Source organism: Rana temporaria, chromosome 1 (assembly GCF_905171775.1).
Source record: "Rana temporaria chromosome 1, aRanTem1.1, whole genome shotgun sequence".
Classification (NCBI taxonomy): Eukaryota; Metazoa; Chordata; class Amphibia; order Anura; family Ranidae; genus Rana; species Rana temporaria.
The window spans coordinates 214,239,645-214,256,719 of record NC_053489.1 but is presented as its reverse complement, the minus strand read 5'-3'; the positions used below and the strand labels follow the sequence as shown (position 1 = coordinate 214,256,719).

At 42.0% G+C, this 17,075-nt stretch overlaps 1 protein-coding gene across 3 annotated transcripts in view; it reads right to left on the bottom strand.

Moving 5' to 3' along the window:
- Positions 1-17,075, bottom strand: part of RSPH14 (radial spoke head 14 homolog) — a 336,392-nt gene that overhangs the window by 276,232 nt on the left and 43,085 nt on the right. For all 3 annotated transcript variants that reach the window (XM_040349605.1, XM_040349598.1, XM_040349615.1), the window contains exon 4: positions 6,242-6,360. In XM_040349605.1, the coding sequence (XP_040205539.1) occupies positions 6,242-6,360 (119 nt within the window). The remainder of the gene's footprint in view (positions 1-6,241; positions 6,361-17,075) is intronic.

The window sequence follows — 17,075 nt, the reverse complement described above, 5'->3', positions numbered from 1 at the left end:
ACAGAGTCCTGATCTCAACACCTTTGGGATGAATTAGAGTGGAGATTGCGAGCCATGCCTTTTCGGCCAACATCAGTGCCTGACCTCACAAATGCGTTCCTGGAAGAGTGGTCAAACATTCCCATAGATACTCCTAAACCTTGTGGATAGCCTTCCCAGAAGAGTTGAAGCTGTTATAGCTGCAAAGGGTGGGCCAACTCAATATTGAACCCTGCGGACTAAGACAGGGATGTAATTAAAGTTCATGTGTGTTTAAAGGCAGGCGTCCCAAAACCTTATGTAATATAGTGTATTTATATACATTATATATATATATATATATATATATATATATATATATATATATATATTCAATGATATACATGAAAGGACTATCAATTACAGATATACCACAGGTTTTACAGATGGATGGTGACTGTAGTCATGACTATAAAGTGTTTCACAGATGGCCTCTGCTTCCTCATTATGTCATTCCCGCTATGGGCATAACCAGATCCCATGGGACTGCAGGGATCAGATGGACTGGATCATGTACAATTCCTAGGGAACCTGCCTCCTCATTCTCTCCCTTTCACACTAACAGTGCAGGCAAAGAATGACCTCGGCCTTCAGTCATTCAGAATGCCTGAAGGCCACGGTAATTCTGTGCCTGTGCCACCGCTGCCTACAAATAATTTATGTTTACAGCTCGGCCCTATATTCACTAGACAGCAACAAGATGGAACACAGCAAGTCAGTTGTACTCATTGGGAAACAACACTGCATGCCCACATAGAGAACAACACAAAAAACAACCGTATACAATTGGCTGCTGTTCCTAGATTTCAGTGTGCAGAGCTGGTGGTTCTTCAGTAACTCATTCACATAAAATTGGCTCTCTGGAAGCTGTATGCACCGCATCGCACACAGCAGCAGTGACCGAGACCCTCTGAGGCCCTTGGAGAGTACCTAAGATGGTCAGTAGGTCTTGTGTAGGATTAGGTTTCTGCAGACAAGAAGTGTGTCTGCTGTAATGCCCTACAATGAAAATTCAAAGGCGCACAGTGAGGAGAAGAAACATTTACAGCATAGTTTTTCATTAGAGAATCACAGGTAGAAGCAGTCAGAACCGAAACGCGCGAGGCTGGAGTTCTTCTTTAACCATAAGCATACTGCAGTTATTTTGGTTAATCCTTTGTCTGAAAGCAAAAAAGATACTACATTTGCCAATTTGCTGAAGAATCTATTGCCCCGTACACAAGAGCGGTTTTCCCGTCGGAAAAAAAAACAATGGTTTTCCGGACAAAATTCCTCTCAAGCCTGCCTTGCATACACACAGTCACACAAAGGTCCGGTTAATTTTTGATTGCCAAGAACGCAGTGACGTAAAAGACTATGACGAGCCGTCAAAATTAAGTTCTATGCTTCCGAGCATGCGTGGAAAAGTTTCCGAGCATGCATGTTTTTTTTTTCTGTTTGAAAAGCATACAGACGAACGGTTTTCCCGCTAGGATTTTTTCTTGGTGGGAAAAAAGAGATTCCACTCTCTTTTTTTCCAGCAGTTTTCTCGTCGGAAAAACTGCGATGGAGCAGACACACGGTCGGAATTCCCGGGCAAAAGCTCTTATCGCAGTCCGGGGCATTCGAGTGCCAATTATTGTATATTGAACAAAGATCTGCCACCTCTGCACATAAAGGTTCCTAACACCCAGTGGTTCCAGCATTTTTAGACGGATAGAGGTTCATTTACTAAAACTGGAGAGTGCAAAATCTGGTGCGGGTCTGCATAGAAATCAATAAGTTTGTTTTATCGCTGCTTCCTGCCTCTTCATCCCCGTGACACGATATTATGGACCATTCCCAAAGAAAAAGGAAAATTTATTATCAGATACTTACCGTAATTTTCCTTTCCTGATGGACTCCATGGCAGCCTACGTGTGGGTTAATCCCGCCTCCTCTCCAATGTTATAGGACCCCATACCCATAAAAGTCAGCTCACCTCCCAGTACTGGTGTTCCGTAACTAGCCGACTACTTACTTTCAGGGTGGGAACTCCATCTGCCATGGAGTCCATCAGGAAAGGAAAATTACGGTAAGTATCTGAGTGGCAGTTGTCACTTAAAGCATAACTAAACCCTCCTATCCTTTATAGCTAAGGAAGCTACCATCTTATCCTCTATATGATCTGCAGTTACCATGATAATGCACATAGGATCAGGTATGATACAAGCCAATTGATGGATTGACAGCTCGGCTGACAGAAAAAACAATTGTGGCAGGTATCATTCACAGCATGCCTTGAATCTAACGGTTTTGGAAAGCAGTTGAATCAGATGGGGCTAGTTCTGCGTTAAAATAATGGTAAGCATAATGTAGCAAATAAGAAGGATGGTAGGGTATATTGCAGTGACAGTTGCCACTTAGAATGATAGTAAGCGTGGTGCAGTGAACGTCTTCAATAAGAAGGATGGTAGGTATATTGCAGTGACAGTTGCCATTTAGAATGATGGTAAGCATGGTGCAGTGAAAGTCTTCAATAAGAAGGATGGTAGATATATTGCAGTGACAGTTGCCACTTAGAATGATGGTAAGCGTGGTGCAGTGAACGTCTTCAATAAGAAGGATGGTAGGTATATTGCAGTGACAGTTGCCACTTAGAATGATGGTAAGCGTGGTGCAGTGAAAGTCTTCAATAAGAAGGATGGTAGGTATATTGCAGTGACAGTTGCCACTTAGAATGATGGTAAGCATGGTGCCGTGAAAGTCTTCCATAAGAAAGATGGTAGGTATATTGCAGCTTCTATTTTTGTTGTGCTTTTTTTTTTTTTCATAATGGCGATCCTGAGTATCTGCGCTCGCTTAGTGCTGGCGACAGGGTTGCAGTATATCTCCTTGTTGCTATTACTAAGTATAGAAGCTAGTCAGGAAATTCTTGTTCTTAGTACATTATCACAATGGTGCCACAGTGAGCTTGCTATTAACAATTGTGATAACAAGACTCATGCAGAAATAGATTAGTACACTTTATAAGCGTATTTATGAAAGACGTGTATGTTCTGATGTAAAAGCCTGCCTGGGACTTGTCCCAGGGTTCTTCTGTACTCATGCCGCAGAGAAACAGATGGAATATTATTACTAAATATGCTTCTGAATGGTCAGGCCAGCAAACAGACAAATTATCAGGCAATCATGCCACCTAGTGGAATTATTCTGCCACTACTCCTAAAGCCAAGCTCTACCTAATTGTACAATGATGTTTTTGTTATAGGGACAGATGCAGTGTAGTATAATTTAACCATTTATTCTGTCACTGGGGAGGTCTCCCTGAGAACTGTACCAGAATGGAATTACAGTGTATCACCAAGCTTTGCAATTTCTAATGAAGAGCTATAGTCTGTGCTCAAACAATGGGATGTCTGGACAGAGGTGCTCAGCACATCAGCCTTTAAAGTAGATGGAATATGGATGGTGCCATGGCTAATCTCCTAAAAATGCTAATTGATTGTCTGTTATGCTGACTCTCTGCCTTAATGGTTTCTGAGGCCCAGAGGAGGTATGCAAATCAGAGAACTTAGGGTCCAGTCACACCATTTCATGTTGATGGGCTAATCGGCTTCCTCTGGCATCAAAACACACTAAAAAATGCATGTTCCATTCTGACAGCACACCACTCTGTAACAAAGGTCAGTGTATTACCACACGTTGCAGAATGAATGGCACCACATTGCAGCAACATATAAAATGCATGGTTCCATGAACATTACTGAGTCACAATAGTGGGAATAGGCCCTTAAAGAAAAGAGAGCCAGTGTCTTAAAAAATATTGAATCCATCCAATCATCATGACTAACATTTTTAGAACAATTAGGCAATAAAAGTTTCCTAACTTCTCCCGTGACAGTGATTTGTGCTGAAAAAATACACAAGCTCCCATTGCTGACTTCTCCATCTGTGAAAATGAGTTGCCTGGATCTCAAGCTCCTCTACTGGCTTTATTATTTTCACTGACCTGTTCCAGGTCAGTGACAAAGAAAATCAACTAAAGAAAGGCAACTAACGTTTTCAGAAGGAGGTCAGTAATAGCAGTTTACATCTTTGTTTTAGTATAGGTTTCCTAAAGCAAGAATCAAAAACACACTGCAGAAACTAAAGCCCTGTATACACGAGCCGAACGTCGGGAGACAGCGGCCAGTTAAAAAAAAAACAGCCGACATTTGACCCGAGGGGTATGTCATTCTGTCCTAAGTGGGAAAACCAGCAGCCCAGTGTCCTGAGGTAAAGATCTGCAGGGAGAGTGCAGAGGCGGGAAAGTTCTGAGGTGAAAAGTCTGTCAGGATTAGGGTCCGCCATTTTATCCCATCTGAGGAGCGTAAAGTATAATATCATTTATCAAGATATTGAGTAAACCATTTGTCCATGTAAAGCTGGATTTACTCTAACATGGCAAATACCAATTTGTTCTATGGGCATCCCATATCCTTTCCCCTAACCAAGTTCAATCCCCCAAAAAAATACTTTTTATTGTCTACCAGTGTGATGTATGGATGTTTGGCAGCAGGGTGAATATGCGTGGATGTTAGTAACTCGTAGCAACACCGCTACATAAGGGTCTGACTAATGCCTTGTATACACAATGAGAATATTGTTTTTTTTTTATTTATTTTTTGCATGTTAGGCCTTGTACACACGATAGGTTAACCAGAGGACACCGGTCTGAAGGACCGTTGTCCTAGGTTAACCTATGAGGCTGACTGATGGTCCGTCGTGCGTACACACCATCAGTTAAAAAAACGATCGTGTCATAACGCGGTGACGTAAAACACAACGACGTGCTGAAAAAACGAAGTTCAATGCTTTCAAGCATGCGTCGACTTGATTCTGAGCATGCGCGGGTTTTTAACCGATGGTTTTCCATACTAACGATTGGTTTTGACCTATCGGTTACCAGTCCATAGGTTAAATTTAAAAGCAAGTTCTAATTTTTTTTTAACCTAAGGTTAAATAACCTATGGGGCCTACACACGATCTGTTTGGACTGATGAAAACGGTCTTTCAGTCTCACATCAAAAACCAATAGGTTACTAAAGTTAGGAAAATTCCTGTGCTACAGAATACAACTTCAGGAATTATGTAATATTTCGTATTGTATTGTATTCTTTCGTTTCCGAGCATGAATGGTCTTGGTCACACGATTGTACAAATGCTATACCAATTACACGAAAATCCATTGTTCTGTCATCGAACAACAACAATTTTTTGCACTTGTACCTTCGGAAAATTTTGCATGAACTATTGTGATCGTCTCTTGAAAGCTGTGTACTAATGATCAGATTATCGCATTATCGCTCCAAAAGCAGTATTTTTCATCTGGTTTTCCTACGTGTGTACTAGGCATTAGGCACACCCTGGCATCATAGGGGACAGTGAAAAATGTCTCTATTATTCTCTATGGAATAGCCATGATGTCTTGTTGAAGGTACAGGTTGTTCAATGTTGCAAGTTACATATTTCTTTAAACTTTAACATAATAAATGACCAAAACAAAGCTGGTCACAATATTAATAAATGACCAAAACAAAGCTGGTCACAATATTAATAAATGACCAAAATAAAGCTGGTCACAATATTAATAAATGACCAAATCAAAGCTGGTCACAATATTAATAAATGACCAAAACAAAGCTGGTCACAATATTAATAAATGACCAAAATAAAGCTGGTCACAATATTAATAAACGACCAAAACAAAGCTGGTCACAATATTAAATGACTTAGTCGCAATAAATAATATGCATATATAACTAGTTCCAAGCTATGATGAACTTTTTTTGTAGTGGCTACCACTATATGTTTTTTATTTCTGATTTATACAATGTGGAGCAAAATTGGAATTGTTAGTAATAGCCACCAGATTTCTTGCATAGTTTAAAAGATAAAAAGTGACTGGTGGCCACTTTTTCACCAGTTTTTGTAAATCATTTCTATTGCACTACACTGTGCATCTGGGTGTAGATCCCATTCCACCTTATAAATGTATCTATCTGGTTTAATGAGAGAAAATAATTGCAAGGACTAATGGCAACTAGTGTAAGGGACGAAAGTACATGATGATGCTGTAGCTTGAAATACCAATACGAAATGACAGAATTTGGTAGCACAATAGTTTGAGGCATGATCCATTCCTTTCATATTAGTAATTGCTATTATACATTTCCCCAGTTATCTAGGATTGCAAAGATTATGAAGAAATATAAACACTTACCAGCTCGAAGCTCTGAGAGCATCTCAAATGTTTGATGCATATTTCTCCGAACTATATCAACCGGGTCATTCAGAAGGTGTGAGAGTGGAATAATAAGGTCACTTTTTAAGATACCTTCCCTGAAATGTGAAACATAAAACTGTGAACATACAATCTATATAACCTTAGCCTGTTTACTTGCCTTTATGTTACAGTGGTGATATACAGAAAATGCTGCACAACATATAAAGGACACACATAGTGTAATGATGTACAGATGGTTTATTATGAATATAGTAACCATACCTTGGATGAGTGAGCATGCATCTTCCAGAAAGGGCTTTTGTCAACCCATTTGCTGCTATTGTGTCAGTACAGTAGGCATGTTAGTCAAGTAAAGTTACAAAAAATGGATTAACATCAAATAGGAAAATAGGAAACCAACACAAGGTCAAGCTGTCACTAAAAATGCGGAGGTGGAGAATGAACTTATAATTTAGATGTATACTGTGCCTCCACTGGATTTAAAGACAGAACAGGCTATAACCTACCCTACAAATGTATTTCCTGACACCTGTTATTGTTTGCCTCCACAGCCCCTCTCTATGCCACTCTATATCTTTCACCTGAATTGTCCCCATTTTTATATAGTGCTGAAAGAATACCGTGCACAGAACACTCCCCTAAAGGGGCTTACAGCCTACCAATACCATGCACAGAACACTCCCCTGAGGGGCTTACAGTCTACCAATACCGTGCACAGAACACTCCCCTGAGGGGCTTACAGTCTACCAATACCATGCACAGAACACTCCCCTGAGGGGCTTACAGTCTACCAATACCGTGCACAGAACACTCCCCTGAGGGGCTTACAGTCTACCAATACCGTGCACAGAACACTCCCCTGAGGGGCTTACAGTCTACCAATACAGTGCACAGAACACTCCCCTGAGGGGTTTACAGTCTACCTCCCCAACCACACATTCATACATATACAGTATAAACACACAAATTTGGATTGATTTATCAGTAGTCCTTTTTGAGCTATGGAAGGAACCAGGAACACCCAGAGATAACCCACACAACAGCAAGAACTCACAAACTGCATGTACTGTTTATGGTATCTAGTGGTAACAGAACAGGGGATTCCAGTGTTGTAAAGCAAGCGTTCTAACCACTAAACCACCATGTTCTTTTCTTTTGCAGAATAAAAGTAATAAACTCAGGCTCAGCAAGCACAAAACAGACAGAGAATACCCAAAAAGGCAGTAAATCTGTTTAAATATCTAAAGCATTCCAGTTCAGTCATGCTAAATTCAGACAACGCGTGGAAAGAAAACAGTCACATAAGATGAGATGTTGAGCTCTGGATAAAATGGATAAGAAAGCTTGGGCAGGTTCTGGTGTTCTCTACTAGTCCAGCTGCTATGAAAATTCTTGTCAGGATAAAAAAAAAATAGTATTTGACTGTTCCTAATTGTTTTTTATTTTTTAGGGTGGGTCCAACAAGGCACTACTTCATATATGGTGACACCGACCTATACTTAAGGACCTTTGAAAGAGGCTTATCCCACATATGGCAGATTCAGTTATTAACAGGCGTATAGATTGCTTTATCACATTATCCACCTGACAATCCCTCTAAACCATTGAAGGAAATCTGCACTTACCAATTACCCTGATATATGATAGGCTTAGGCAGATTTGGCTTAATGAAAAAGTAAAAGCCTGGTTGCAGTTCTGTTCTCAACACTAACCAATTTTAATTAGTTGTGGTAACTTAAAGTAATAAAGTACAGAGCTTCCTGTTTAATGTTAGTGGAGAATTCTTGCACACATGCAGCTTTACAGGGATCAGCACCACTTCCCTTCCTTCCCACTTACCATTTCATAACTATCAGAAACGGCAAACCCCCCCCCCCCCCCCCCCCCCCCCCATGCTACCTGCTGTAACTAAAACGTAATAAAATAAGTTTTTCTTTCAGATTCGCATAGTTGATAGCACGTATAGACATATATGGTGGGATGCCCAAACACTTTTGGTCCCGCACCTATCAAATAAATGATACTATACTAAATCAACCTCTTCGAAAACCCCATCAAAACTCTAATAAATAAAAAAAATGGTAAATGCACCAAATCTGAAATGAATTTGGTTACCTCCACCTCTATTGCCACAGGGCAGACAATCGCCAGGTCTTTGAAAAAAAAATGTTTCCTTTTGAGGAACTTAGGTCTCATATCAACCATTGCATGACATATGAGAAAATGGTACCTTGGAGGATAACCTGCCTAAATTTCATAAAATCTGGGATCCTTGTGTAGCGCCCCCTTACTTTCAGTATGGGCACTACGCTAAAGTTAGTGGGGAATGGGAGAGTTATTTTGCTCCCATTCACAATTTGTTAAATTGCAGGGCTGCTGTCCTTTCAGAACTGTCTTGTAGGTCAGTCTGCGTTTCAGGGGTACGTTTCCACCTCTGGGCGGCAGTTGGCGCTAGAGGGGTTCTGGCAGAGTCACTTTTGCCCAGCAGCCAATTAGAGGAGTTTTTCCCTCGCTGGGCATGCTGGGGAAGGGTATATTTGGGGCAGACGCCATTGATTCTAAGTCCTTTTTCGCGGGGTCCGAGTTCCAGGTGCGGCATCCACCTTCAGGGTGCGCACATCCATGGACCCCGCCACCATGGCCTACCTGGCCGGAGTTGCGCATCATGCGGAGCTTCATCCTGATGATGAGAAGGGCCCCAGCGACTTGCTGGGTCCCAACCTTTGCTAAGAGGATCCTAAGCTGAGAGCTGTGCGGTGGGGAATCGGCTCAGGGAGAACCCAGAGAGAGGTTATCCAGGAGGCCTGAACGAACCATCGGGGATCTGGTCACCACGACACTGACAGGTATATTGCAGCTGTCAACCAGTGACCTTAACTGAATTTACTGGGAGGATTCGCTCAATCCAATTATTGTACCCTAAATCGCTAGGCCTGTGGCAGAGGTCCAGAGTCAGGCCTGTGGTAGAGGTCTGTTCCTCCCAGCGATTTACAAGTGACACTTCGGCTGCCAGGCTTGTGACAGAAGTCTGTCCGGGGGCACTTTACCCACTCTGGCTAGAGTGGCGACGAACTGATCTTATTATTACTAAGAGCAGGACTGCTCTTTTCATATCCAAGGCCTGATACTAAAGTTGTTCTCATGCTTCATCAACCTGTCCTATCTTGTCTTATGTTGATGTTGGCCATGTTGGGCCTTGGCATAAAGCATTGAAGAAAATCCAATTGATGACTGGACCTTCGCTCATTGCCTCAACTCACTAGTATCACCCCTACACACCCTGCAAGGTAACTCAATACACCGATCCCACAAACAACCAGCGGGTCCTGCGGGGGTAGCGCTACACTTGGATTACACACAACCTACTGGGAGATGTCAATTGCAATCTTCTCCAGATTTAATATTTTCTCTTTGAGCCCTTGGTGTCCGAGGCCTGCCCCCTCTTTCATTTATCTGTTCTTCTTGCCCTGATTTCCTCTAGATTCCCAAGTTATCCACCATAGAAGCTGTTCTGATTTTCCAATATCTTATACCCACTTTCCATTCAATCCAGGGATTGAATATTCCTAGGATTGCTTTTTTTAGTCTGCATCTAAGTTGCTAAAAATATATTACTTTCCTGTACTATCTTGACCAGGGATAGGCAACCTGGGGCTCTCCAGCTGTTGTAGAACTACATTTCCCATGAGACATTGCAAGGCTTGCAGTTAAAATGACTCCTAGAGGCATGATGGGACTTGTAGCTCTGCAACAGCTGGAGGGCCCCAGGATGCCTACCCCTGGTCCTGACTATGGCCCTGCTAGGTCCCTGTTACACAATGCTGATCAGATGGTAATATGAAGGTTTTGGATTATCTCTGTTTATTTGCTTGTAAATATTGTTTGAAACGACTGTTAAAATGATTGAAATGTATAAAAAGTAAAATTCTTACCACGTGTCTGGCTAATCATTGCCTCCTCCTCTCATGGTGATAGGTAAGTATATGGCTGCCATTTTAAGGTCTTAGTGCAGGGGATCGGCATACCAGAAGTGAATTTCTAAATTGAGGTCTACTTTAAATGTTAAACTCTCCTCCTATGTTGCTCCTTCTGCTGTCATACTCAGTACTACATACAGTACCTCTCCACCATTGCCCCTTCTTCCTGGACCCTCATCTTCTGACTCTTCACTCCCTCTTGCTACTCTGCTCTGCACTAACTAACCACTATTCAGATGGCCGGCCCCCTGGTGAGCGCCGACCATCTGAATAACGGCAGCTGGTTGGCTGTGGAAGTGTCTATCAGAGCCAGTGGCTCTGATAGGCTTTCCGATTACAGCCTGAGGGCTCCCAAATAGTTAACCAGGGGATGCACGGGGTGTGTGTTCCCTGGTTAACACTGACACGCATCTCAGCCAATCAGGTTCACCGGACATCGAGAGCGGGACTACTTCGAGGGATCGTGGAGGAAGATCCGAGGATGGCTGACCGAGAAAGGTAAGTGCCATGCGGGGGGGTGTGGCAATCTGGTGGCATTTTAGGGTCAAACTGGCAGCAATTGATGGGCACAGTGTCGACAATGGCATGGCACAGTGGCTGCAGTTGGCATGGCACAGTGGCTACAATTGATGGGCACAGTGGCAACAATGGCATGGCACAGTGGCGACAAGTGATGAGCACAGTGGCGACAATGGCATGGCACAGTGGCTGCATTTGGCATGGCACAGTGGCGACAATTGATGGCACAGTGGCTACGTTTGACATGGCACAGTGGCAACAATTGATGGGCACAGTGGCGACAATGGCAAGGCACAGTGGCGACAATTGATGGCATGGCACAGTGGCGACAATTGATGGGCACAGTGGCAACAATTGATGGCACAGTGGCTGCGTTTGATGGCATGGCACAGTGGCTGCGTTTGATGGCATGGCACAGTGGCTGCGTTTGATGGCATGGCACAGTGGTGACAATTTTATGGCACAGTGGCGACAATTTTATGGCACAGTGGCTGCGTTTGATATGCACAGTGGCTGCGTTTGATGGGCACAGTGGCCGCAATTGATGGGCACAGTGAGGCTGCAATTGATGTTTTTTTTTTTTTTTTTCGTTTGTTTGCGCCCCTCAAAAATTTTGACCACCAGCTGCCACTGCTAGTGGAGCCAGAGTTTTGAATCCAAAATAAATTTTGCCTTAGATTTCATTATTATGCAGAAAACTAAATCTCAAATTTACAATGGAGAAAGGGTATTAACTGTTGCTTTATTTTTTTTAGGAGGGAAAACAGCAGTTCATAGAGTGCCTTGAAAAAGTATCCATACTCCTTGAAATTTTCCACATTTTGTCATGTTACAACCATAAATGTAAATGTATTTTATTGGGATTTTATGTGATAGACTACACAAAGTGGCACATAATTGTGAAGTTTTTACAAATAAATATCTGAAAAGTGTGGAGTGTATTTGTATTCAGCCCCCTTTACTCTGATACCCCTAAATAAAATCTAGTGGATCAAATCGCCTTCAGAAGGCACCTAAATAGTAAATAGAGTCCACCTATGTGTAATTTAATCTAAGTATATATACAGCTGTTCTATGAAGCCCTCAGAGGTTTGTTAGAGAATCTTAGTGAACAAACAGCATCATAAAGGCCAAGGAACACACCAGACAGGCCATGGGTAAAGTTGTGGAGAAGTTTAAAGCAGGGTTAGGTTATAAAAAAATATCCTAAGCTTTGAACATCTCACTGAGAACTGTTCAATCCATCATCCGAAAATCGAAAGAGTATGACACAACTGCAAACCTACCAAGACATGGCCGTCCACCTAAACTGACAAGGAGAGCATCAATCAGAGAAGCAGCCAAGAGGCTTGTGGTGCACTCCACAAATCTGGCCTTTATGGAAGAGTGGCAAGAAGAAAGTCATTGTTGAAAGAAAGCCATAAGAAGTCCTGTTTGCAGTTTTTGAGAAGCCATGTGGGGGACACAGCAAACATGTGGAAGAAGGTGCTCTGGTCAGATGAGACCAAAATTGAACTTTTTGGCCTGAAAGCAAATGCTATGTGTGATGGAAAACTAACACTGCACATCACTGTGAACACACCATCCCCACTGTGAAACATGGCGGTGACAGTATCATCTTGTGGGGATTCTTTCCTTCAGCAGGTACAGGGAAGCTGGTCGGAGTTGATGGGAAGATGTACAGAGCCAAATACAGGTCAATCTTAGCAGCAATCCTGTTAGAGTCTGCAAAAGACTTGGGACTGGGGCGGAGGTCCCCTTCAAGCAGGAACACGACCCTAAACATACAGCCAGAGCTACAATAGAATGGTTTAGATCAAAGCATATTCATGTGTTAGAAGGGCCCAGTCAAAGTCCAGACCTAAATCCAATTGAGAATCTGTGGCAAGACTTGAAAATTGCTGTTCACAGACGCTCTCCATCCAATGTGACAGAGCTTGAGCTATTTTGCAAAGAAGAATGGGCAAAAATGTAATTCTCTAGATTTGCAAAGCTGGTAGAGACATCCCCAAAAGACTTGCAGCGAAAGGGGGTTCTACAAAGTATTGACTCAGGGGGGCTGAATACAAATGCATGCCACACTTTTCATACATCTTTTTTTATTGAAAACCATTTATCATTATCCTTCCACTGCACAATTATGTGCCATTTTGTGTTGGTCTATCACATAAAATCCTTATAAAATAAAATATTGTTTTCCGGTTGTAACATGATAAAATGTGGAAAACTTCAAGGGGTATGAATACTTTTTTTAAGCACTGTACAGTACATTTTTTTTTTTTATGACATTTGGTTCCTCAGCCCACTGTTTTCCAACATCCTCTCTAAGGCCTGACTCACACCTATGCATTTTTTGTGCTTTTTGCAGATTTGCACTACAGTCCATTTAACATGGTTTAGTATGGAACACATATTGTAGTGCAAATATGCAAATTGCAAAAAGCACAGTGTGAATCAGGCCTAATTCCCTACATCCACAATTTGATTGTACTGCTTTTACACGCTCTTCCTTCTCATGGTGATTATCTGCATCCACAGACTGCTTTCTCCTCTCTGCTGTCTGTGATCATCTCCTAATGCCATTTGTTTGTCCTCATGTCCATGACCTGGTCTCTAGTACTGCACCCCTATAATTTGAATGGCTCTGTCCCACTACACACTCCCTCTACATCTTTCTGTTAAAAAAAAAAAAAACATTGGGGTAGATTCAAGTACCTTTAGGCGGGCGTAGCGTATCTCCTATACGCTACGCCGCCGTAACTTTGAGAGGCGAGTTTGGTATTTTCAAAGATTTTGCCGCCGGCGGCGTAGAGTATTAGGGCCGGCATAAGCCTGCCTAATTCAAATGTTGAAGCTGTGGGCGTGTTTTATGTATATTAACTGTGACCCCACGTAAATGACGATTAGATCGTGGACGTATCCCAGTGCGCATGCTCCAAATGATGTCGGCAAATGGTCATGCTTTCGACGTGAACGTAAAAATTACGGCCAGCCCCATTCACGAACGAGTTACGCAAACGATGTAAAATTAGAAAAATTTGACGCGGTTCCGACGTCCATACTTAACATTGGCTGCGCCATGTTTTTGGTGGTTTATCTTTACGCCAGAAAACCCCTTACGTAAACGGCGTATCTTTACTGCAACGGCCGGGCGTACGTTCGCGAATAGGCGTATCTAGCTGATTTACATATTCTAGGCGTAAATCAGCGTACACGCCCCTAGCGGCCAGCGTAAATATGCAGTTAAGATACAACGGTGTAGGAGACTTACGCCGGTCGTATCTTAGCAATATTTAAGCGTATCTCAGTTTGAGAATACGTTTAAATATACGACGGCTGGGATTCGGACTTACAAAGGCGTATCTACTGATACGCCCGTCGTAAGTCTTAGTAAATCTACCCAATTGTGTTCATCTTCTACCCATTTCCCATGTTTTGCCTTTGTACAGATGTCCCCTCTGTTCTGCATTACCTTGATGCAGCTGAATGAATACATAAAATAGATTGCCATGCTTGCTTTGCTTCCCTTGCCCACCTTCAGCTCCCGTTCCCTGTCTTCACCATAAGATCCTGTCCCTGCTACTATTAGTTTCCTTCCTTCCCACCATTAAGGCTTGGCTCACATATGTCCAGGCACGGTTTCCTTGCGGTTTTCTAACCACTTAAGCTCGGACCATATTGCTGGCCAAAGACCAGAGCATATTTTGCGATTCGGCACTGCGTCGCTTTAACTAACAATTGCGCGGTCGTGCAACGTGGCTCGCAAACAAAATTGGCGTCCTTTTTTTCCCACAAATAGAGCTTTCTTTTTGTGGTATTTGATCACCTCTGCGGTTTTTATTTTTTGCGCTATAAACAAAAATAGAGCGACAATTTTGAAAAAAATGCAATACTATAATAAATATCCCCCAAAAATATATAAAAAAAACTTTTTTTTCCCTCAGTTTAGGCCGAATACATATTCTTCTACCTATGTTTGGTAAAAAAAATCGCAATAAGCATTTATCGGTTGGTTTGTGCAAAATGTATAGCATTTACAAAATAGGGGATAGTTTTATTGCATTTTTATTTAGAACTTTATTATTATTCTTTTTACTACTAATGGCGGCGATCAGCAAATTTTTTTGTGACTGTGACATTATGGCGGACACATCGGACACTTTTGACACATTTTTGGGACCATTGTCATTTTCACAGCAAAAAGTGCTATAAAAAAGCACTAATTGCTGTGAAAATGACAATTGCAGTTTAGTAGTTAACCACTAGGGGGCACTGTAAGGGTTAAGTGTGACCTCATATGTGTTTCTAGCTGTAGCGGGGCGGGGCTGGACGTATGACGTCAGTGATCGTCTTTCCCCATATCAGGGAAGAGACGATCACTGACACTGCCACAATGAAGAATGGGGAAGGTGTGTTTACGAGCGTGCCGCCGGCAGCGCGCTCATGACACCACAGCCTTAAAGAGACACGTACAAGTACGTGATTGTGCCCAGCCGTGCCATTCTGCCGACGTATATCATCGGTACGGGGTCCTTAAGTGGTTAATGGTTCAAGTGTGATTTAGGTGCAAATTCTTTACAGTGTATGACATTTGAATTCGCACCTGAACTGGACTGACAAATGTAAAGGACTGTTTTTAAAAATGGACTGGACATATGTCAACCGTCTCCATAGAAAGCTTGGTTCCTATGTCATGCGAATCAGATGCGGTTCAAAATGCATAAATTTTGCATATATGTGAACTGGGCCTTATGCCCCGTACACACGATCGGAAATTCCGACAGCAAAAGTCTGACGTGTGCTTTTGAACGGAAATTCTGACTGTGTGTAGGCTCCATCAGACTTTTGCTGTCAGAATTTCCGCCAGCAAAAGATTGAGAGCTGGTTCTCAAATTTTCAGACGGAAATAATTCCTATTGGAATATCCGATCCGATCTGTAGCAATGCCGATGCACAAAATTCCGATGCAAGGTCGCAAACTTAATTTTCTCGGCTCGTCTTAAGCCTCGTACACACGACTGAGGAACTCGACGGGCGATACACATCGTTTTCCTCATCGAGTTCCTAGTTAGGCTGTCGAGGAACTCGACAAGGCAAGTTTCTCCATTCCCGTCGAGGAAATAGAGAACTTGCTCTCTTTTTGGCTCGTCGAGTTTCTCGACAGTTTGACAATAATGTACACATGACCGGTTTCCTCGGCAAAAAAATATCTCCCAGAAAGTTTCTTGTTGGTTTTTGCCGAGAAACTCGATCGTGTGTACAAGGCCTAAGTGTTGTACGTCAGCGCGTTCTTGACGGTCGAAGGTTCAGAGAACTTTTGTGTAACCGTGTATGCAAGCCAAGCTTTTTCTGACGGAAAATCCGATTGGGTGTACGAGGCATTACAATCATATCAACTACTACACCTTTGGGTTGTGTTCTCCACACCACTTCAGTATCAACTGCCATTCCCTGCTCCATCCTCAAATTCTATCCTTTCCCTTCACCAATAGTGTTGCTCACGAATATTCGTATTGCGAATATTCGGCTCGAATATGGCATATTCGAGTATTCGCGATATATTTCGAATTTCGCAATGAATATTCGCAATTCCGAATATTCGCATTTTTTCAATTATATTTTTAAAACAGATCACATCCTATCGACGTCTAAAAGCATTGCTGGTATGATTAGAGACCCTGGGCCGAGTAGCTAAGCTGAGGCGATCCTTTTATGTTGCCGAATTGAAAAAAAAAAAATTGCGAATTTTCGCTAATGCGAATGCGAAAATGATTGTGAATTTTCGATAACTGTGGTAGGAGAACTCTGATTGTCTCTGATGCAAAAGGGGGGGGGGCTTTGTGTATGTTTCTGTTATGAATATTTGTATGTTTGATATTATTTTTTTTTGTAAGAAGGAAAAAATTGCGCATTCCTTAAAAAAAGGGGAGAATACAGCAGCAACTCAAAAATGTTATACAACATAAATTAATACAAGACAGAAAATGGAGTCGCTCTACAAGAATAAAAAATATGTCTAGTGACAAGACATGTGGGCAAATTATAAAATAAGCAAGCGCAAATAACTTGTGAAATACACAGTGAAACAAATATATAAAGAAATATAGTCCCAATAGTAGAAAAATAATCTTTCATAAAAATGTCTTTGATATGTGAAGTGAAAAAAAGTCCAAAGCATGCAGCATGAACGTGTTCAATCTTCAAGGTGTTTGATTGACAAACGGCTGTGACAGATGGATAGAGTAAAGAATCACCACCAATGCAAAACACTTATTTTCTATTGTAAAATATCAAGAATATTCTGAGCCAATCAG